The sequence below is a fragment of the Chrysemys picta genome, chromosome 5 (assembly GCF_011386835.1).
Source record: "Chrysemys picta bellii isolate R12L10 chromosome 5, ASM1138683v2, whole genome shotgun sequence".
Classification (NCBI taxonomy): Eukaryota; Metazoa; Chordata; order Testudines; family Emydidae; genus Chrysemys; species Chrysemys picta.
In genome coordinates, this window is record NC_088795.1 from 135,025,309 (window position 1) to 135,049,808 (window position 24,500).

Genomic DNA, 24,500 nt, shown 5'->3' on the forward strand with positions numbered 1-24,500 from the left:
CCGCAGTACCCATTCTGAGCCCTGGTTCCCTGTTCTCATTGATCACAAGGGCTCGGCAGTTAACGTGGTTAACCTGCACATCGGGAGCCAGGGCCAAATGAGTGATATCCTCTAAGACATGCGGATAAAGACTCTGCACCGGGGAACTGGATGGCTCAGGGGATTGGTAGATCGGCCCTAGGAGAGTTGTGCCAGCCCGTGCCGGCATTGGGCAAAAAGCAGTTGTCCAGTGGCCCGCTTGGGCTGGGTTGAAACGTGTGTCTATCATAGAAACCTTCATCACAACCCGCTCGCCCCACTGTCTGGGAGTCTGTGGCCGGGTGACGACGTGCCGGCGCAGCGCCTCCTGCTGGTTGTCCAGGGAATTAGCTCTTTCCGGCCTGGAGCGCCCCCTGCAGGCCGGTGTCTCGCCTGCCTCTGGCCCCCCGTGTCCCTCCCGGACTCCGGTGCCCTCCTAGATCAGAGTTCTGCCCCCCTGGCCGTACCCCCTCAGTCTGGGTCTCCCCTCCTGGGGGAACCCCCAATCCTCTATCTCCACGTCGCCTCAGTGGCTACTGCCAGTCGTCGTTGAGCCCCCCGTTCACTGGGGCAAACTGCAGTCTCTAAACCCCTCATCATCCGCAATGGGGGTTGGACCAGCTGCCTCTCTGCCTATATCTGGGCTGCCCCTCTGCAGCCCTGGTACCCTTTTGTGGGCCCTTACCTCGGCCTGCAGCCTGGGGCTCTGCTAGGCTGGAGCTCCCCAGCTCCCTCTGCCCTTCCCCAGCCCTGCTCCACCCTAGATACCTTCCTCAGCTTCCCAAGCAGCCAGGTCCTTCTCTCTCACAAAGCTAGAGAGTGTCTCCCTCTTCTGGCCCCCAGCCCTCTTATAAGAGCCAGGTAGGCCCTGATTGCATGGGCTACAGCTGTGTCTGCTTTCCCCATCAGCCCAGCTTTTCCCCCTGCCACAGCCTTCTCCCAGGGCTGCTTTAAGCCCTTCAAGGCCGGAGCGGGGTGACCACCCCACTACAGAGTCTCCAGCTGGGCCGGGTTTTGGAGGCTCTTTTCTGTGAGGGCATCAAGGCAGCGGGTGGTCTGATGTGCTGCCACATCTGTTCCGTTTAGAAGACTTGGATTCCAGGCCTGTCAACCAGATACTTTCCTGAAACACCTAGTTTACTCAAAGATGATGTCACAGGGGCCAGATCCTCCGCTGGTACAAATGGGCATGGCTGCATTGACTTCACTTGCACAGTGCTGATTTGCACCAGATGAGAAGCAGGCTTTGTACCTTTACAGGTAAGACAGGAAACGTTGCCTTGTGGTCTGGATTGTGGCTTCTAAACCTGTCTCTCTATGAATCATGGGAAATGATTTAGGCCCAAGTACTGTCCCCAGAGCCCAGCCCAAGCAGCCAGGATGGGCACTGGGCAGGCATGTGGGGGGATGGGAAGAGAGAGATTTCCCTGACACTGAGCTCCTTCAGCAGCGCTGCTGTGGTGAAGCTGGTTCATCCCTGATGTTGTCCCACGGTGCGGTGGATGCTGTAGTTCCCATCTCCTGCACAGTCTGACTGCACTGTTACGAGCACCTAGGGCCCAGGCCTGCCAGCCTTGCTTCTGCCGAGCACGATCTCACTGAGCAAAATCACGCTGCTCAACCTGGGGCATCGAAACAGAGAGTCAGACCCTCAACTCTTGGTCTATGGTGCATGCCGATTTTATGCAGGGTTACCATCAGTTTCGCCCTTCCTTGCAGCCCTTGATATTCTGACCTTCAGTTCAAGTTCCCCAATGGCCTTCCTCTAACCTTGTTTGTCCCATTTCCTCCAAGGTTCCTTCTTTCCTTCCCTGAAGCCCTCCGACATGGTCTTCAAGATCATCTTCTGGCTGGGGTACTTCAACAGCTGCGTGAACCCCATCATCTACCCCTGCTCCAGCAAAGAGTTCAAGAGAGCTTTCATCAGGCTGCTCAAGTGTCAGTGCCGCCGGCGCCGCCGGCCCATCTGGAGGGTGTACGACAACCACTGGCGCGCCACCTCCATGAGCAGCTCGGGGCGGGATTCCGACATGGACATGGGGCCCAGAATCGCCACCCTCAACAGCTCTTTCATATTGAACTCCACCCCTCAGGAAAGAACCCCTAAGAGGCGAACGCTAAGCTTCAAAGGGTGGAAAATGGTCACCGCTTTCCAAAAACCATCCTCCACCCAACTGAAAGAAAAGATGAACAGCCTCTCCAACAAAATAAGGGGCTCCGGCAAAGGGGGCATGACCGCAGCTTATAAAATGGAGGTGGAGTCCGTTTCCTTAGGGATCCCTAATGACTTCATGGAGGCTATTGACTACCAAATGTACGATTTACCAGACTGCTGCGGGCTCAGAGAAACGGATATTTAAAGCCCAGGGACAACGATTTGTTTGTTTTTAAATGTGCATTACATGTGGGTAGAGGGGACGAAAACGGGATGCAATCAATACGTTTGTCAGGCAGGCTGGAAAAAGCGATCGGGTGTCAAATGAGCCACCGGCAGGTCTTGTGATCACCGCCCACTAAGGTTACAGGAATAAGGGTTTAGTATAAGGGCAATACTAGTGCTCTAATGGGATGCCAGAGTCTGATCCGCTGTATTGCCAGGTGAAGGAAGCAGTGGGACTGTGGGGTCTAGGGAAACGATCTGTTTCGTCTGCTGGGGTGATGGTGTTTCACAGCTGCTGTGCAATTCATGGGAAACTAGAATGCATCCTTCGCGATTACAAAAAAACGGAAAGGTCAACACCATGAAAGCCCCAAAGCTGGCTGTAATTCTCCTGTCTTAGTGCATGTGACCACGTCTCCTTCCAGAGGCTGTTCCCAGCCAGGATTCAGCGGCGGCTTAGCGACAGCTGACAGAGCTGTTCCGTTAGCTCACGGGTAAGGGCTTATGGTGAAGGGCCCAGGGTTTGATTCCTGCTGTCGACTCTGGGGTCTCTGATATATCTGGCCACAGGTTACTACATATGCGTAAGATGGGTTTATGCCTGACCAGTCCTCCTCACTTACACGCTGAAGCAAAGGGAAGTGCGGGTCCTTTTTCTAATCCAAATCTGAGCTACACCTCTCATTTTACTTTGAGTTTGAAAAGCGCCCTGAGCCTCACACAGCACCCACTGCCAGCACCATCGCTAGCACATATTGCTCTGGGTCAGCAGTGAGGAAACACTGCCAGACATGCTTTTGGATATGGGACATATCTGGCTCTTCGCCACCACCTCTTCCTCTCTCTCCCTCAAACTATAGGAGAGAAATGGTGGCAGCGAAGTTCAGCTCAAGACTCAAACTTCCCCATAGTTTGGGATGGAGGTTTCCATGTAGGCCCATCTCTGAGGTTAGTGTGTCGGCGCTAAAGTCAAACATCTCTCCATAGAGGTTGCCGTTCCCCCTTGTAATGCATCAGGGTTCTTGAGCTGAGGCAGTCCAGGATGATAGTCAGCGCTCTTGTGCCCTTCTGATACAATTCCTTGCCGAGCCGGCAGCGCTACCCAAGCTGAAACATTCAGTGGCCCTCAGTAATCATCGGTTTTGTTTGCTCTTGTTGTGGCCAAAAAGGGTAGCAATGATTTTTTTCCCCACCATGCACAGATCCAGATTGAACCCACATCCAAGAGGATGTAGTGGCCTTCAGTGCCCTAGACTATGTGGAGAAAGAAGATGTGTGACCCCCCCCAAAAGGGCAACATCGGTAGCACCAACAGAGTATGACCAGGCACAGTGTTGTGTGTTATGCTTTGTTGTATATTTGCACTCAGCCAATGAGTTGGTCAGGCCACACCCCGCTGTGTATTTCATGTGTCTATTTTGTTGCATCTGGGGCAGCTGATAAGCCCAGTATGCTCCACAAAGAATGTGTGTTAATCTTAGAAATAGACTCAGCCCACAATCCCTGAATTCAGATACCCTGGGGACTTGGGCAGAACGTGGATCTGAGTCTAACCGTCTTCTCTCAGGTCTGTTCTCTGGTGCCAATAAAAATATGGGAAAACATGCTCCATAGTGGAGACATGCTGTCAAATCCATCCCGGGTGTAATCCCACCCAGGTCAGTGCAGTCCCACCTGGAGCAAATTTGGCCCATTAAGACTAAAATGGCTTTCATTACTGGGGCCTGACGTATGTTTACCCAGCCGCTCTGACTAAGATTTTGCAAGAAGCGAAACCGAGCTGCCAGGCTCACAGTGTTAGGAAAACCGGGTGTTATGTTTTGTCCTCCTTTCTCTTTGTTTTCAAATGGAAAGTCAATATACAACGTGTAAAAAAAAGAAAGAAAGAAACTAATCTACTGGAGGCCGTGTATGGAGCGCGTAGTAGCTGAACTCTGCAATACCCTTGTCAAGCTGACACTGAACTAAATGAATTATTGCACAAGCAAGTCTGGTGTGTGTCAAACTATGTCCCTGCAGGAAGCCAACAATATCACGCAGCACCGGCCAATGGTGCACTCGCTGTGAACCACGTCTGGTTCATTATGGTGTGTGTGCAAAGATTGCTAATGGGCTTGCCAAAGAGCGCTCAGAAATCCCAGTCGGCCCAGTCCTGCCAAAATTCCCCAGGGGAACCAAGTTGGGCCGTCTCAGTGGGAAAAGCGTATTTCTTTTCGGGTTTGTAGGAGCCCTGCGGTGACCATAAATAAAGGCAGAGCTGAGAATAACCAAACAGCCCTTTAGCGGTGTACGAACAGTGCCTGCAAATGGTTAACATACAAAGCTTGACACAGGGCCTAACCCTGGCCCCTCCAAATTCCCACTGCGGTTGATGGGCGCTTTTCAATTCGCAGTTATTGTTTATTTACCGCTAATTGTTTGGGGCCCAATCCCCCGGCCATTCAAGTCAGTGGAAAGACTTCCGATGAGTAGGAGCATTGTGTAGCCACGCCCGGGACAGCACAGCCATGCAAAGACTGGAGCCAAGGAGCTTGCAGCTTAAAGGCACCGTTGGGCGCATAGCACTATGAGACAGCACCAGGCAGGCAAAGCCAGAGCGTTGTGTGGTCACTGGCGCTGGAATCCAGCCCAGAGCAGATGCTTGTCAGGAGCTCTGGAAGGAGAAGAATCCATTCACCCTGCCCTTCTCCCCCGACTCCAGACACATGTGCATGTATTCCATTGATGCTAAGGGGAGATCTGCACTGACAATGGGACTAATCCATTGGACAGCTAAGGTGCTGTATGGAAGCAGCTACCTCGTCTAGATCTGCTGTATGCAGAGGAAAGAAAGCACCAGGGGCAAAAGGTGCTTATAATCATGTGCCCACGTTAGTAGCTGTGGTAATTTGCGGACATTTAGCCATCTCAATACCTGACCTCCAGGTGCAATCAGGCTGTGAGTTGTACAAGTGATGTTAATTGCACCCACCAAAATGGAGGCCTAGTTAAGGGCATTTATGCGGGTAACTTCCCATACAGTGAGATGAGAATCCATCCATCCATCCGTGTGTCTATGTGTGTGTAGATTTATATGCTGCATATAGATATACACACCCATATATATAAATATATATATACCAGCATACTGTCATTTCCCGAATCACAGACATTTTCTCATAAACTGAAGATTTTCCAGGGCTGTCTAGCCATTCCTGGCAAGCATTTTATCAAATATTCCTCCCAAGTTGCTGAGGCTGTTGCTAACACTTCTGCTTGACCTTTTAAATTAGCTTCTTCTGTTTCATTATTATGATTTCATATACCTGAATTTATGACCTCTGATCACTTGAAAGCATTCAGCAAAGCAGTGCCTGATGGTTGGGTGTTTCACCGTTTCTCCCTCCGGGTTCTAGTCAGAGCCGCAGGGGAACGGAGGAGATAAAAGTAGGCTTAAACAAGCAAACAAACCCCACACATCTCCTTTGTTTTGTTAATTACAGCTGTCCTGGTGTTTGAATTAAGACAGCTGGAGATGCATAGAGCATAAAGTAGAATTATGTGGGGGCATTCACTATAAAGTCGTTTGATAATACCTGCCACTTGCTGTAGCCAAGTGCATTTAGGCAGCACTTTTGTTCTTCATTTAAACCAGGAATGCAAGTTCCCCCTAACAGGGATGGCTTAGTTTTGTGCAGAGAGACTGAATCCATCAGAGGAAAGGATTCCAACGCTGGCTGCTGTGCAATACTTTTACAGTGTCTTGCCAAATTCTGCCCTTCTGTCAACCGATTCTGAGATCAATGTGGGGATTAACTAAGCACATATGGAAGCTATAACACCATTCAGGATAGGCTGGGACATCATAAACTGTAGCTGCCCATGCTAGGGTGACCAGATGTCCCAATTTTATAGGGACAGTCCCGATATTTGGAGTTTTTTCTTATATAGGCTTCCATTACCCCCACCCCCTGTCCCGATTTTTCACACTTGCTGTCTGGTCACCCTAGGTGATTCAGTTCTATCTTCCTGGTCAGTCTGGAGCCAAACCTTAGCATTGGTTAAATATGGATTACAGAAAAATTTAACTTATTTGAGGGATTTTGACTATTTGAGATCAATAGAAAATAAGCATTTCTAAAACAAAAAAGCCAGCTCCTCTGCTGGTACAAATTAACTTCACTTCCTTGAAGTTGGAGTCCATTGGCGCTACGCTGATTTCTACTTACTGGGAGTCTGATTCAGATCTCGATTACACTGATGTAAATCTAGAGTCACTCCAGTGAATTCAGTGGAATTACATTAGAGGGACACCAGAACAGAATCAGGGTCATACGCTAGCCTTATCTCTTCACACAAAGCTCCCGTTAATATTAACATGCAGGATATCAGTGGGTCAGAATATGGGCTGGAGTGTTTCCTATAGATAGTTAGAGTCCAAAATTCCTCTCGAGACCATCCCAGTCTATCAAGGGAACCAATATCTTGGCTCATATAAATAATTATTATGAGGACTGAAAAAACACTAATGTGGGAATTTGGAAAGATGCAGGTTTTTTACCTGATTGGATAATGACTTTGATAAACACTTTATAAATGACATTTTCCTGTGACTGATTTAATTGCAACGTGGAATGACATATATTTTGGTACAAGCACTCATTTTGAAAATGCATCTTATTTACATAATTGATCATAATGGCTCCTTAGGAAGGGTTATGACGTATCCAGTTAAAAAAAAATAAAATCCAACACAGGTTTAGTCCCACATCAGAAAGTAGATATTTTACCCAATAAATTATAGGGGTCCATATGATATAATCTGTAAATCCTGTATTTACAAATTATTGACCCAATATACAATTGAATTAATGCAGCGGTCACATGTATCAAATTCACATTCAGTAAAAAATCCATGGAAACCCATGGAATATTTAATTAGCATAAGGTTCAGGCAGTCTGGTCTCCATGTTGTGGCCAACACCTGATGTTGAAAAGGAAGGAGAAAATAACCCCTAATGCATGTACCCAACTGTGCAACAATGTCCATCAGAAAAAAGTTCCTTCCTGACCCCTGCAGGGAATTATGCCCTGAAGCATGAGAGCTGATCATCATTATCCAAACTAGAGATGGACCTGAGCTGTAACATTTAGCTCTGAATGCAGTTTAAAAAAACAACACTTCCTCCAAATTTGAACACCCCCTGTGTTAGGACACAGAGGTTTTTGATTCAGACCCAGCTTAAGTTTTTCAAACAGCACTGTAAAAATCAGTTGGTAAAGCCTAAGGCCACCAACCCCTTGCACTAAGATCAGAGGAAAGTGTTGTTAGGCTCTTGGATTAAGAGGAGCATATGGCTCGGGCCTAACCTTCTCCTGCACAAAATATCCCACTGCAGAAAAGTCTTCACACACTCTCCACTAAAAAACTCTCTGACCTTGTTCGTTTTGTTGCTGTGCATAATAGGGACCCCATTCTCCCTGCCCTAGGGGAACAGTGACTCCACCAGCTGAAATTCACATGGTTTCTCTCTCTTTCTGTCAAGGAGACAGAATTTGTTTCTCCTCCCCTCCCCCCACACCCACATAAGGAGCCAAACACAAGGAACAGCAGACTCAGCTCCTGCTCTTCCCTTCCCCCCCCCCTTCCCCTCCCCGGCCCAAAGCACTCAGATTCTAACTATGGTGATGTGGGTCATATAAATACCTAGATGGCTAGAACCCTGCAGATCTTGTGATCTTCCAAAGGCAAGTGGCTTCCTTGCAAAATGGACCCTTGCTTTTCATTACCAGCTGCCCTCCACCTCCATCTTCTGGCAGCCCCTGGAACTCCATTGGCGTGCCCTCACCCCCCAACCATAATCCACCAGCACTGGCTTCCTTCCTCTCACGTTGAACTGAAATCCTGAACTGTGTCCTATCAGGCTATGATTGGCCATTCCCAAGCATTCACCAGAAGAACGTTTTTCAGCGTAGGCAGTTTGCAGGGAGAGAGGGACATCTAGATAGGGTGTCTATAGCCAGTGCATTGCCCTGTGATCCCGTCACCAGTGGAAACCAGCAGGGGCCCTCCAAAGAGCAGAACGTTTGGAGGAGACCTTTCCTCATTCAGTTTTCCTTTACCAGTGTGAGGAAATGGGTCAGATACTTAGCTGATGCCCATGTCACAGCTCCATTGACTTCAGTGGAGCCAGGCTGGACCCAGGTGAAGCTCTGTCCCAACATCTCCAAACCTTCCAAGTGGTTAATCATTGGGCCATTTCATAAAGCGCGCGCATCACTGGTGTCCAAGAGCTCTCACTTCATTCTGCTGGCTTTCTGGGGTCACTTTTAGCATTTGTTATATTTTGTTGCTTCAATGAACTAATGCTAAGACTGGTTGGCCGCAGCACGTATGTCAACAGAACCTCCCAGCTTCCATTCCTGGAGGGCAGAAGGTTTTATCTGCCATTAAGCTGAACTGAAGTTTGGTTACATTTCTATTGTTTACAGTGTGTATATAAGTGTACATTTCCTTTACCAACAGCTGGATTTTTTTTTTAATGTATAGATTTTTATTTTTCATCCTCAGATGTATTTATTAGTCAAAGTATTTCTGTTCCGTGATTCGAGGTACGTTGGATTGATGTAAAATCTACAAAACTGAATGCACATATTTTGGTTTGTACCAAATACACACACAATGCTGTATAAAAGGTGCAGTATTATTGTTAAGGTGCAGTATTGTTGCTTTATATAATTTTTGAAATATGGGAGGGAGGGTTGTGATAAAGCGCACATTTTTAATTCATGTATTTTCACCCACATATAAATGGTCTAAAAAGATTATAAAAGTTTGACCAGCTGGTGTGTACGATGGGAGTTTGAAAAGAAGCCATTTCTTCCTGAAATGATCTAAACTCAGGAATTCCCAGGCTGGGGATCACAAACAGTGTCAGGGGGCATGACAACCTCGTTCTTCCCACATTGCTGAATGGGGGAGGGCATGTTCTGGAGGGAGCGTGTGTCCTGGGGTGGGGTGGGGGCTCTGGTATGGAAAAGGGGACCCTAGTATCATAAACATTAAAAATTAGGTCTGGTGGGAAAATTTTCCATTGAAACTGTTGTTTGATGGAAAATTGGGGGAAGGGGTTAATGATTTTTTTCTGAAAAATGTCTGCTTTCCTTGGCAATTTTCAATTTTTGTTGAAAATGTACGAAAACTGAAATAGTTCCATTGTGAAGTGCTTCACGGGGCTTGTCACTTGAGTATCTCCCATTCTCCTTTATGACTCAGGCTCCCTGGCTGGACTACATCTCCCATGAAGCATCACGATCTCCCTTCTGGGTAAAGGGAGGCAGTGCATATATTGGCAGTCATATGGCAGTAGTGCATTATGGGAGATGAAGTTCAGCTTGGCGCCTAGCCTATAAGGGAGAATGGAATCATGGGGCAACCAAACTACAACTCTTGTGAGGCACCACAGCAGCATTTTACAATTGAAATATTTTGGATTTGGGGCAAAGTATTTTGCCAAAAAGTTGAATTCTTCTGTGTGTGGAGGGAGTGGGGGACCAAGTGTTCCAACCAGCTCTACTGAGAGCCTCTGTCCCAGGAAGACAGAAATAGGTCCTTACAATGCGAGTGATGAACGACAGCCTGAGTGGATCCCATGTTGCTTTAGCTGTACAAAAATCACAGATATTAGGGATGAAAAAGACTAAGAGGTTCAACCTTTTTAAAGGGGCTTCTTCTGCCTACAATTTAGTACCCACTTGTCGGGGTGAAATTTTAGATGCAACAGGAGCAGGGGAACACCCTTTGATTCCCTTTGTTAAATATTTGTAATGTTGCAGAGGCCTGGAAAAAAAATAAAGGAAGTTGTCATTGTCACATGTACTGTACTTAATAATCTTTCTGTATCATAGAATTTGCCTGGGTAAAATGTCCCATCTCAGCTTTCACACATGCCCTTCACCTTGCCTTGCCACTGCGTTTGTGAAACACTTCCTTTGGCTGATTCATGTGGAAGGTTACATACCATTAGCTGCTAAGTCAGAGGCTTAAAGGCAGATAGCCTGTGGCTGTCCTTTGAATGTAGCACGTCTGTCTGGCACCTGGGTATGTTGTGTGGTTCGCCTGATGCACATGGTAAAAAGAAGACAAAACTCACTCAATTCCCAAGAGCCTGCTGAAGGCAGTGCTCTGATTCCGAATGCCAGAACCACGTACACTGGTCAGCCGAATTAATAAGTGTTGGCCTGGTTCTGTGAAGAGCTAAGCTCCATCAGTTCCCATAGACACCATTGGGGCATTGGAGATAATCAGCACTTCAGAGGATTGGGACATATAGCACATCTCAATCGGCAAAAGAACTATTACGAAACTTATATCCAGAAACATCATGATTAACACAGTGTGGCAGGGGAAATGGGAAGCATCTTTTCGTTGCTGGCCACTGCGAGCAATAGCTGAAAGATGTCTCCGCTCAGCAAGATCCAAAGGACAGCTCCTGCGTGTTATCAGACCAAAATAATGAACATCTTTACTTCCCAAATGCCCTTTGGTTGCCAGCTAAGAGTAATAAAACCTCTAATGTTAATCAGCATCACTAGGGATCTCATGGCAGCTATATGACCAGCTATATGACTATATTATTCATTTCTTTTTTAAAATACAATTCTGTCGACACTAGCGCTAGTTGGAAAATGGAATTTCTGTTTGGGAAATTCCAACATTTCAAAAAAAATTTCCACCCCCAAATGAGGGGGAAACGTAAAAGTTTTCCATGAATAGAAATTTCAAGTTTTCATTTTAGAAAGATTGAATCATGCCATGCTCATAATATAGACCTGATTAATTTCAACAACGTCAAAACATTTCATTGGGCAAAGGTAACGCTGTTTTGTTTTGATAATGTCAAAACACTGTCATCGTATGTATATGAATTAAAGATATGCATACAATAAAATATTGAGATATTATAATGTAAAAGTCAAAATGAAATGAAACAGAACAATAAGGTCAAAGCAAAATGTTTTGACATTTTTTCACAACGTTAGACAGTCGAAAGGAATTATGTCAACCTTTTCCCATCGAAAATTTTGCTGAAATCAACATATTCCTGCAAAATGTTTCAATTTCATCAAAACTGCATCTTCCAATGGAAAACTATTCTGCCAAAAAAAAAATTGATAATCACTCATATAAACCAATAGTTGAGCTCAATGGCTCAGGGGTGAGTAATGAGCTACAAAGCCTTTTTCATGTAGGTCACTGGTTTGAATCCAAGTCTGGGTAAAAGCAACCGCAACCTCAACCTCAACAATTGTTCGGTGACCTATGTGAAATGGAATTGGCAATCAGGCCAGCAGCCAAGGCAGATATTTTCAACACAGTCTAGGAGATTTAGACACATCTATTTTAATGGAAGATATGTAAATTTATAATTAATAAATTCCAAGGTCAGAAGGAACCATTGTGATCATCTAGTCTGACCTCTTGATTAGCACAGGCCATAGAACTTCCCCCAAATAATCCCTCGAGCAGAACTTTTAGAAAAACATCCCATATTGATTTAAAAATTGTCAGTGATGGAGAATCCACAACAACCTTTGGTAAATTGGTCCACTGATTACCTACCCTCACTGTTAAAAATGTACGCCTTGTTTCCAGTCTGAATTGGTCTAGCTTCAGCTTCCAGGTAATGGATCATGTTATACCTTTCTCTGCAGATTGAAGAGCTCATTCTTGATTTGTAACATCAATGGTAGAGTTTCTGCAGTAATTGAACCCAGGAGTCCAGCCCTCCAGTGACTTCTAGATCACAATCCATTTTTTAGCACAGGGGAGGGCAAACTACCGCCCACGGCCGGATCCGGCCCATCAGGGCTTTCAATCTGGCCCACGGGATTGCCAGACCTGTGGCACAACAGGGCTAAGGCAGGCTCCCTGCCTGCCCTGGCCCCGCTCCGCTCCCAGAAGTGGGCAGCACCATGTCCCTGCAGCCCCTGGAGGTGGCGGGGGGAGAGGGCTCTGTGCACTACCCTCGGCTGCAGGGACCGCCTCCCGTAGCTCCCATTGGCCAGGAATGGGGAATGGCGGCCAATGGGAGCTTCAGGGATGGTACCCACAGGCGAGGGCAGTATGCGATGGAGCTGCCTGCCCCACCCCACTCCCAGGAGCCACTGCCGGACATGCTGGCCACTTCCAGGAGCAGCGCGGGGCCAGGACAGGCAGGGAGCCTGCCTTAGCTCCACTGCGTGCCGCTGCCACCCTGGAGCTGCTCGAGGTAAGCGGCACCAGGCTGGAGCCCGCACCCCAAACCCCTCCTTCACCCGGCACCCCCAACCCCCTACTGCCCCTCCTGCACCCCATACTCCTCCTCCACCCCAACCCCCAACCCCCTGCCCTGAGCCCCCTGCTGCACCCCGCATCCCTCCTGCACTGCCCCCTTCTGAACCCCATACCTCTCCTGCACCCCAACCCCCTGCCCTGAGCCCCCTGCCGCACCCTGCACCCCAACCCCCGGCCCTCAGCCCCCGCTGCACCCCACACCCCTCCTGCACCCCAACCCCCTGCCCTGAGCCCCCTCCTGTACCCCTCCTGCACCCCAACCCCTTTCCCTGAGCCCCTTCCTTCACGCCCCACCACCTCCCACACCCCACACTCCCTCCCACACCCCAACTTCCTGCCCCAGCCCTACATTCATGGCCCTGTGTGCAATTTCCCCACCCAGATGTGGCCCTCCGACCAAAAAGTTTGCCCACCCCTGCTTTAGCAAACTGCTAGTCATGTGGGATGTTTATGTGTTTCTACTGAGTTAGTCTCATCACAGACTACTGTTTAAAAAGGCTACTTCTTAGTATCTGGGAAGAGATTTCTGATAGATAGCTCTTGAGCAGAAAACCACATAAGATCCACGGAAGGTGAAACGAGACAAATTCAAACTAGAAATAAGACACAATTTTTAACAGTGAGGGTTATTAACCACTGAAACAAATTGCCTGTGGAGCGGGTGGATTCTCCATCACTTGAAGTCTCAGTCAGGACAGGATATCTTTTTAATTATATATGCTCTAGGTCAAACAGAGGTTAAGGACTTGATGTAGGAATCACTGGGTGAGGTTCTTTGGCCTGTGCTATGCAGAAGGTCAGATGAGATGGTCGTAATGGTCCCTTCTGGCCTGAACAATCTATAAATCTATACCTGGCCTAGGGGATGGACAGTACATCCTACTGAACACAGGACGCATTGCCCAGAAGAGCACGCCTGCTTTGCTCAACAGAGCAGACTTACCTGGCCTTGGGGAGTTACCTGCTGCCATTCTGAAGCTCCAGAGACAACTACACTTTCGCTTGATTTTGACAGAGTGTCAGTCGTTTATTCATTTATGTTTAGATTCTGGTTTTTGTGGTTTAAAGTCTATCCATCAAGGGCCATTGCAGCTATTTTCGCTCCTGGGAATTGGCCGCGGGGTTAGAAAAAGCGGTTTTGATTCATTGTATTTATGTCTGTAGTTTTCAGAGTGAGTTATTGCCAGGGAAAGGTGCCACGAGGACAGCCCTGGGGGGCCTCTCTCCCTCCCCCCCACCCTCCTGTTAAAAAACAGATTCTGCCTGTACCGTCACGATGGAGGCCACCCTGTACGGCCCCACCTACCGCTATGCCACATAGCTGCATCCTGGAGCAGATTACCCTTCAGACCCTGGCCCAGGCTGGTGTCATCTGTGCTGAGATCGCCAGCCACGAGGCCAGTGAGTGCCAGCTGTGCTTGTTCACTCAGGCTGGGATTATTCAAAAGGGCCTAAGGGGGAGAGGGGGAGTAATGGGCCTCCTCTGCCATTAAAAGCCAATGGGAGACGGGCACCTCCTTTCCTTAGGCAATCATAGAATATCAGAGTTGGAAGGGACCTCAAGAGGTCATCTAGTCCAACCCCCTGCTCAAAGCAGGACCAATTCCCAGCTAAAAATCCCGGCTTTAAGGCCAAATCCAACCCCTCTTGAGGTCAATTGAAGATTCCCACTGACTTCAAGGGGAGCTGGAAAAGGCCCTAAGCACTAGGCCGAGACCAACAAGCTCAGTTCACATAGGTCACCAAGACAGATGACAAGGATTTCTACTCTCCTGAGCTTTCCTGGATTCAAGCCATTGGCCTAGCGATAATGGGGGCCTAGCTTAAGAACATAGGAACAGCCACACTGGGTCAGACCAAAGGTCCATCCAGCCCAGTATCCTGTCTACCGACAGTGGCCAATGCCAGGTGCCCCAGAGGGAATGAACAGAACAAGTGATCATCAAGTGATCCATCCCCTGTCGCCCATTCCCAGCTTGCCACCTGTCCCCTGAACCAGCTGCCTGTGAGCCATGGGTGCTTAACCCTTTCCTCGTGGGCCGCAAAATGAAATGAGGATCAAGCAGCAGGGTTAATGGTGGGTTTGGCCAGGAGGGTCTTTCCCATTGCGGGTAGGTAATGACTTTACCTTGGCATCTTGCTCACCACAGAGCTTATTGCTGGTGGCCAAAGACGTAATGAGGAACAAATATTCCCAATGCAGTGGCCTGCAGACTGGAAAAAAAAAAAAAAAACACATCCCTATGGATCCATCACAGCCATTCAGTCCCTACGGGTGCCTAGGTCAAGAGGGCGTCTGAAAATAGAAGTAACGAGGCTTGTGATATGGACACTGCCAAAAATGCAGAGAAGCTGACCAGTCTTCCTTCTATTACCAAAGGGTGTGCGATGTTGGAAGAGGGCCAATGTTTAGGACAAAGTGTCTTTAAAAAATGCTCCGGGTCAACTATGCGGCCTGTGGTGAGGAACTTTTACAGCTGTGCTGCACTTTGAGACGTCAGACACCATCTCCTCGGCCAACAGAGAGCTGCAGAAAGGCGCCGCTGTCAGCATTCATATGGTATTTTTAGATGACAAGCACTGAAGTAAACTCACGGGATGATTTTGCAGCCTCACTGGCAGAGCGCTGTATGAACAGAGACACATGCAATTGGCACAAGACCCCAGAAAAACATCTTTCAAGAGTGGGAGCAGTTTCATTTTCCCCAGAGGGCAACGTACACCCAGGTTGGTATGTGCCATGCTACCACTACCCCTGTGGACAGACTCAGCCCTGCTCCGGAGTTATTAGCTCCCTATCCAGTGGCTGGGCTAGAACGAGGAATGAGCAAACATGGAGTCCTTAAACCCACGGTTCCTGTAATCTTTAATATGAGGATGGGGCCTGGGGAGACTACAAGTCCCAGCATGTATTGCTCCATCTATAATCTTCTCCAGTTCACGTAATGTATGTGATGACCTTTGGGCTCCTGACAAGCTGTTGGTTGGGCAGAATGTAGACACCTCAATATAAGCCCCAATACCACTGACTGCTGAGGAGAATCCTCACGAAGATTTCCTTTCCCAGAGCCTCCTCCAATGGGTTTTGCCATGAGAAGGGATGATTTGGGCCTCTATGATTTATTTCCTAACGTGTGTGTGAAAGTTGGTGGTAGAATGAAATGATCATTATAATATTAATATGAGAAAATGTTAGAAAAGATGCTCAGATACTATGCTGATGGATGGATGGATGGATGGATGGATGGATGGATGGATGGATGGATGGATGGATGGATAAATAGAGGTAGAGGCTGCCCCTGTTAAATGTTCACCATTAGAATTCTCATTAGATGAATTTCCAAGAAAAACCATTCTGCTGAGGCCCAGATACTAAGCAGCCTGTTTAAAAACAAATATCTGGTCTTGTCTACATGGGGATATCCAGGAAAATTAATCTGAATTAACTAAAGGTGTGAATTTGAAGTAGATTAGTTAAACTGCTTTAAATCCCTGTGTGGATGCTGTTAATCAGAATGAAGGTGGCCTTAATTTGATTTAGTTTAAGTGAATTAAGCTAAACCGAATTAAGGCTATTTTCATTCTGAATAGGGCTTTAAGGTTGAGGGGTTGTTTGAAGGTCAGAAGAGGGGATTCAGGAAAGATTTCTTCCAGGATGTCATCCCCTTCGAGTATGGGTTGTACCTGTTTAATGATACCTGTATGGGTTCCAGTGTGGGGTGGTAGGTGGCAATTGGGGTGTGCTGCCAGAGGGGGTGTACCTCATCCAGTGTACACAATAACAACTATGTCTGGTTTCACCCACAGTCACTATGCTCTTGAATGAACTCACACAGAAAAAGAATACAAGACACAAACACCCTATCACCCATGGGCGAACACTTTTCACAAAACGATCACTCACTAGCTGACCTCTTAGTCCTCAAAGGAAACCCGCACAATCCTGTCAAAAGAGAAGCCTGGGAGCTCTCATATTCATAACTCTACTCGTCACAAAAAATCATGGACTGAAAAAAGACACTGGGTTTATGGTCAATCATTACAACAATCTGTAACCCATTAACCTGCCTTTGTCCTAGCACTGTAGAGCTTAATTGCCCACTTCACCTTGAATAGTCTCTTGCAACATGTGTTAACTCCTTATCTGTTTTACCATCTATTGTGACAATCTGAGTACCCTTCCCAGGCCTGAAGAAGAGCTGTGTAATCTCAAAAGCTTGTCCCTTTCCCCAACAAAAGATATGACCTCACCCACCTTGTCTCCCAAAAAATTAACAGAGCACATATTAAATGGATTAAAAACTGGCTGACAGATCTCAAAAAGTAATTATAAATGGGGAATCATCATTGAGCAGATGTGTTTCTAATGGAATCCCGCAGGGATCAGTTCTTAGTCCTACACTATTTAACATTTTTATCAGTAACCTGGTGGAAAACATAGAATCATCACTGATAAAGCTTGCAAGTGATGCAAAGACTTAGGGCAGGTCTACACTACAAACTTGCACAGATGCAGCTGTAGCTTGTCTGGTGAAGACGTTCTAAGTCCTTGGCTACACTTGCAGGTTACAGCGCAATAAAGCAGCCCTGGGCGCCCCAGCTCACTCCCTGTCCACACTGGCAAGGCACATAGAGCACTCTGACTCCACAGCTACGGTGCTGCTGGTACTCCATCTTGGCGAGTGGAATAACGTTTGCTGTGCTCCCGCTGGAGCGCTGCGGCGCCAGTGTGAACGAGGTGTTGCATTACTGCGCTCTGATCAGCCTCCAGAAACGTCCCATAATCCCCTTAAGTCAAGTGGCCACTCTTGTTATTGTTGTGAAATCGGCTGCAGGAATGCGGAAATGCCTTTTCAATGCCCCATTTTGGAGAAGCCGGCTGCTTATCAGCTCCGAAAAAAAGCAAACATTTATTGTTTGCTTTGAGTGAGTGAGAGAGAGGCTGGGGGGGGGGGGGTCTGAACTTACAAGGCAGTGTGCTGACACACTCTCAGCACCCCAAAAACCCACTCTCTCTCCCCCCACATACACACATAACACTCTGTCACACTCCACCCCCCCCCCATTTGAAAAGCACGTTGCAGTCACTTGCATGCTGGAATAGTTGCCCATAATGCACCGCTCCCAATGCCACTGCAAATGCCGCAAATGTGGCCACGCCAGTGAGCTTGCAGCTGTCGGTGTGGACAGACTGCGGCGCTTTCCCTACTGCGCTCTATGAAGGCAGGTTTAACTCACAGCGCTCTACATCTCCAAGTGTAGCCATGCCCTAAGTAGACAGGAGAGAGCTCTCCCGTCAGCTTAATAGCTCCACCACCGCAATAGGTGGTAGTTATGTCAGGAGGAAAGACTCTCCCGTCAACATAGTGCTGTCTACACAGGGGGTTATGGTCGGTATAATTATGTCACTCAGGGGGTGTGGATTTTTCACACCCCTGAGTGACCTACTAATACTGAAGTAAGTGTGTAGTGTAGACCTGGCCTGAGGGAGTGGTGAATAAAGAAGAGAACAAGTCACTGACACAGAGTGATCTGGATCGTTTGGTAAGCTAGGTCACGGGCATTAAACAAAAATTCATGACCCATGACCTGTCCATGACTTTTGCTAAAAATACCTGTGACTAAAACTTGGTGGGGGGCTGCCCAGGGGCGCCGCAGGTGCTGCGGAAGGGCAGCCCCACTGCTGGGAATGGGGACGGGCGGCAGCGTGTGGCCCGGGACCCCGCTGGTGCTGGGGGTGGCGGTTGGCAAGGTCAGCAGGCTCCCTACCTGGCTTTGTGCCTTCCCCGCCCTACCAGCAGCAGAGTTTGGGTGTGGGAGGGGGCAGGAGGTTGGGGCACAGGATGGGATGAGGCAAGCTCTGGACAGCGCTTACCAGGGGGGCTCCCCGGAAGTGGCGACATCTCCCTTGCTCAGCTGCTAGGCGGAGGGGTGACCAGGAAGCTCTGCGTGCTGCCTCTGCCCAGAGTGCTGGCTTCACTGCTCCCATCGCAGACTTACTAATGGGCAATCAAAGCTGGCCTCACTGGCCAAGCAGAAGGGCCAAGGAGACAATGTGATAAGAGACAGATGAGTGAAATAGGGCGGCTTGCAGGATCGGAGCCCAAGAAGAGATCTGCTTGTGTCCTTGCATTGCCTGGCATCCTTATTGTGCCCGTCACTGTGGTATCTAAGAACCTCGGCGAGACAGATTAAAAACAAAATAAAGTGCTCAAGATTGGGGCCAGTGTGTGCATTTTTTCATAAACTTCTTTTTTTCATTGAAAAGCCAACACACAATATGTGCTTGACCTGAATTTGTTTCCCCTGGTTCTCTTCGCCATAAATGCCTTTGGAAATTGCTTTCTATTTTTAAAAGCCTTTTTGCCCAGAAATAGCATAAACTTCCTCGGTCGTTCAACAATAGGTTTCAAAGATTTTTTTCCCCAGCCACTCTCCTGTTCTGAATGTATTAATCCCTTAGTGAGTTCTTCTGTTAAGGGCATACCTGTGTTTATCACTCTTTCTTCGCCTGTCTCACTTTGCAAGGGTATAGAAATAGCCAATCTAGGAGAGATCAATCTTCCAGCTAGTCTGGGGTCCTGTCTCCAACAGTGAGCCATACAAGAGGTTTTAGAGAACCAGAAAAGGGCTAGCAAGATGTTACCAATGGAAGAATGGTGCTGTGTCATTCCATTAGGCACAGAGCTTTATGGATTGAAATCTCTCCAGGAAATCCTTGTTGCTTTGTAGAGGAGTAGCACGTAAATATTTCTTCTGTTTCAGAAAGTTGCTGTCACGACCTGGGCTTGGACAGTCAGGTCTAATGGTCAGAGCATTGGCAATCAGCCTAATAGTTAGAGCAATGGCAATCAGAGACCAGGAACAGCACCAAAGGTCAAAGCCAGGAGCCAGGAGCCAGAACCAAGGTCAGGAATATGAGCGGAGAGGCAGGTCCATCTCTAGGTGGGATGGGAGGGGAGTCCACCTTCTTGCATGGACACTTCTTGGAATGTCTCCTGAGCTTAAATAGGAAGCTTGGACCAATCAGGGGCCATACAGGAAGTTGTCAGTCTAGCCTTCCAAGGCAGTACTTCCTGTGAAGTTTATCTCCCCAGGGTCTATGTGATAATGCATACGACTCTATCACGGCGGTCGGGTAGTGATGTGGAGGTGTTGGCTGTTCCACGGACCCAGCAGCTAGTCCCAGCAGAACCTCACAGTCGCACCCAGTTAGAGAGAGAGAATGGGGAATACCACAGGAAATGGAAGGAAAGCTTGGAGTGCATCCACCATTGCTTTGCACCCAGAGCGGTGCCACTAGACAATAGTTGCTCTTGGGGGGTGGGAGGGAGGATGTTTTCTTCACCTTTATAATATACACAGAGAAGATTTCTTAAAAGCATCATGCAGCAATCAGTCAACTCCAGAATGGAATGAGTTCTGTAGACACTATCTTCTCCACCCTGTGCCTTCCATCCGTTGCAGGCCATTTACATACCCCTTTGATGTACGGGAACAGAGTGTGGGGAGAGGACGTGTAGGTGCCACCATATTGATGCCTTACTAGACCATCCACAGAATGGCGAGCTGGCTGTACCACGCTTTCCCTTAGAGAGATCAGAAGCTGAAGAGGTCCCTTATTCTCCACAAGTGGACTAATGCAAGAGGGGCCTCTGCCCTGGCAGAAGTAGAAGTGATCCCTGACTGCAAACTGGAAGAAGGGCCAGTCAGGCCATGGCACGAGCCTGCTCCTCACCTCACCTCAATTTCCAAGCCCAGTCCAGCGCGTGACCACCTCTGTGCATTGAGTGTGAATGCCTCTTGGGTCACCCTTCAGCTGACATGATTTACAAGCGATCCCCAGTCTACCCCAAAGAGCTATCATCTGCATGAGCACCGAAGTCACCTAGGACCAAAAGCCCTATGGACTCCAACATGAAGCCGGGTAAGGACTCAGTCGGTTCACCAGGGGAAACCAAGGTGCAGCAGGGTGGCCAATATGACACAGCTGTTCCTAAGCACTGTCCTGTGACTTATCCATCAGCACAAACAAATCCATCTCTGGGAGGCAGCTGCTGTATTTGTCCTCAGGCTTTTCTATTTTGTCTCTATGTACAGAACTGAGTCATAGACATTAACAATGGAGAAAAACTGCTAAGTCCCGCACTGCTCCCCCATGGCAGTGTGCATAGGCGCTGACTTTTGTTTTTGCTGGTGGGTGTTTTTGAAGACGTGTGTGTTTGTTTGGAGGGGGAGAGGGCGCTCTGCCAGTTTTGGGAAGGAGGCTATTTTCAGCATATTTCTATGCTTCTTTCATGTTCTAGTTATTGAATGTGTCTATCATTGGTATCTTTGCTATTTTAATAATAATTAAATGGTTATGAACTATATAATTACCAGCGGTGGCTCCAGGCACCAGCACACCAAGCGTGTGCCTGGGGCGGCAAGCCGCGGGGGGCACCCTGCCGGTCGCCGTGAAGGCAGCAGTCAGGCTGCCTTCGGTGGCATGCCTGCGGGAGGTCCGCCGGTCCTGCGGTTTCGGCGGCAATTCGGCGGCGGGTACGCTGAAGGCGCAGGACCGGCGGACCTCCCGCAGGCATGCCACTGAATCCATGTTACCAGCGGATCTCCCTCAGGCATGCCGCTGAAAGCCGCCTGCCTGCCGTGCTTGGGGTGGCAAAATACATAGAGCCGCCCCTGATAATTACGTTACATAGAATCATAGACGATTAGGGTTGGAAGAGACCTCAGAAGGTCATCTAGTCCAACCCCCTACATGAATTACAGTATACTAAAATCATTGCAATCACCTACAAGCTGTCTTCACTAACGTCCCAGTTTAAAGACATAATGTCTCACTATAGCTTTCTGGATGAAACTGTCAGCAATCCTGGTATGGACGTTCAGTTGTGTCTGTCCCATTGATGCCTGGAGATAATTTTTAATTCTTCTGAAGCTGGAGAATGAGCATTCCGCAGTGCAGGATGATACAGGCACCGTGAGAAGGATTCTTATAAATTTGCAGAACTCTGGAAGCATAGTGCTTCCAGAATACTGCAAATGACTCCAAGATCTCTTTCTTGATGGGTAACAGCTAATTTAGGTCCCATTATTTTGTATGTATAGATAGGATTATATTTTGCCATGTGCATTACTTTGCATTTAACATTGAATTTCATCTGCCATTTTGTTGCCCAGTCACCCAGTTTTGTGAGATTCCTCTGTAACTCTTTGCACTCTGCTTTGGACTTAACTATCTTGAGTAATTTTGTATCGTTTGCAAATTTTGCCACTGCACTCTTTTCCCCTTTTGCAGATATTTATGACTATGTTGAATGGCACTGATCCCAGTACAAGCCCCTGGAGGACACCCCTATTTACTTCTCGCCATTCTGAAAATGGACCATTTATTCCTACCCTTTGTTTCCGATCTCTTAACTGGAGTTCCTGGCAATGCTTTCAGGATCATCTAACGCTCCTTAATTTAATTTAAGGACAAGCCTTTTGTTATCTTTATAAACAGAGGCAGGGTGATTACCCCAAGGGCAGAAGCTGTTAGCAGCACCAAACTCATTACATTGCACACTCAAGCTCTGGTTCCTGCGCATCCTCTGGCCTTGGCTACACTTGCGAGTTACAGCGCTGTAAAGCTGCCAACCGCACTGTAACTCACTGACCAGCTACACTGGCAGGGCACGTACAGCGCTGTATCTCTCTGGGTACACCGCTGCAGGTACTCCACCTCCCCGAGAAGCATAAGAGATACAGCGGAGTGGCTACGACTCTCCCCTGTGAGCGTGTATCAGGAATCAACCTGCAGCGCTGTACTGATCACCTTGTCAAGTGGCCAATCCTCTCCATTGTTGTGACCAGCTGCAGGAATGCGGAAGTGCCGGTTTCAAAGCTCCTACCACAGAGAAAAATGTGAGTGAATGAATGAGCAGGGGGCCGGGAGTTCGGAATTTGCAAAATACAGTGCTGACACGCTCCAAAAAGCACTCTCTCTCCCCCAACACTCCCTGTCACACTTCCCTCCCCCCCCCCGTTTTGAAAAGCACGTTGCAGCCACATGAATGCTGGGATAGCTGCCCATAATGCACCACTCCCAACACAGCTGCAAATGTTGAAGTGTGGCCACGCCACTGCGCTGGCAGCTGGCAGTGTGGACAGACTGCAGCGCTTTCCCTACTCAGCTGTACGAAGACAGGTTTACCTACAGTGCTGTACAGCTGCAAGTGTAACCAAGGCCTCTACTTTTTTCCGTGGGTGCCAGAGCCCCAGAGCACCCATGGAGTCGGCACTTATGCCAGTGCGGGATTGCTCCCTGGCTACATGACAAATAACAGTGCCAGAAGATGACTTAGCATCAGGGCCGGCTCCAGGCACCAGCCCAGCAAGCAGGTGCTTGGGGCGGCCAAGGGGAAGGGGCGGCATGTCGGGCTCTTCGGCGGCAATTCGGCGGCGGGTCCTTCGGTCCCTCTCAGAGGGAAGGACCTGCCGCTGAAGAAGAAAGCGGCGCGGTGGAGCCGATCGCGATTGCGGCTTTTTTTTTTCCCCCGCCACTTGGGGCGCAAAAACCCTGGAGCCGGCCCTGCTTAGCATGTACGTAGCACCTTCAGGAGCAGATCTGCAGCTAAAACGGCATATCCTCGTCGAGCTCAGTAGCATTATGCTGATTTATCCCGGCTGCAGACTGCCTGGCCCTCCATCTCCAGAGCACTGTCAAACATTTGATCATTCACATCGTACATTTTCTCGTGCTTTAGCCGCCTCGTTTTTGCAAGTCAGGAGGTTTCCACCACTTCCCTTCTGTCAAGAAGTTTCCCTGGATGTTTATGGTCAAGTCCTCAGCTGGCATGACTCAGCAGAGCTCCGTTGAAGACAAGCGAATCATGCTGATTTGCAGCAGCTGAGGACGTGGCCCTTAATCTACAGCCTCCTTATTTTAATTCCATCCCATCACTACTAGCTCCCCCTGGCACTGCAATCAAGAATGCCTCTCCTTCCATGATGTGAACGCCCTCCAAATGTTGTAGGCCCCTCGTCTCATCCCTTAGCTGCTGCTCAGTCAAGCTGTAAATATTTTGTTCCTTTTCTTTTTTAATCTTCCACCACAAATCCCTCCAGCTCCTTCGTCATGTCTGTTGGGTTTGCCTGTCCGTGAGGTAATGCTGCTAATTCCAATTTGTCAGCCACCTGGCTGGGCTCCTATTACACAGGAGAACTTGTTTATGGTTATTTCGCCTGGGTACATAATAGTTTTCGGACCATTTTATCTCTGTTTTATGTTGTTTTATTCAGTCGGTTCATTTATTTTCCAGATACCAAAAGCAAACAAGGCAATGCTGAAGTGCCTAAGCTGAGCCCAGACAGGAAGCCTCTTTAAAGTCATTAGGACAGGTTGCTTTAGGCATGGATTTTGCATTGCTTTGAGTAAATGGGAGAGAAAGGCAATGGATTGCGGCTCCTGAAGAGGGAAATCCTCTGTTGTCGGCAGGTGGACAGCAAGTTTCACCTACACTGGCCTGCCACTGTTCTCCTGTCTGGATTTGGAGGGCACCACATCTAGGGATAAGAGCATAGGCGTGCGCAGCACATTTCATTAGGGCGTGCACCCAGGGAATTTTTATTTTTTAAAGGTGAACATTTATTGAATACTCAATCATAAAGGACTTTTTTTTATTCATCAAACAAACTAAAGAAACTAAAACTTGACTAAACTTAATTTTTTTTAAATTAACAACTAAACTTTACTTAAAAAATACAAACTTAAAAAATGAGACACAAAATACCAAATTTTTGCTG

General features: G+C 48.0%; 1 protein-coding gene across 1 annotated transcript in view; it reads left to right on the top strand.

Annotated features, from left to right (window-relative positions):
* Positions 1–10,247, top strand: part of ADRA1D (adrenoceptor alpha 1D) — a 72,642-nt gene extending 62,395 nt beyond the window's left edge. The window contains exon 2 of the mRNA XM_005291501.4: positions 1,813–10,247. Coding sequence (XP_005291558.2) covers positions 1,813–2,378 — 566 coding nt within the window. The 3' untranslated portion in view covers positions 2,379–10,247. The remainder of the gene's footprint in view (positions 1–1,812) is intronic.
* Positions 10,248–24,500: the final 14,253 nt, after the last annotated feature.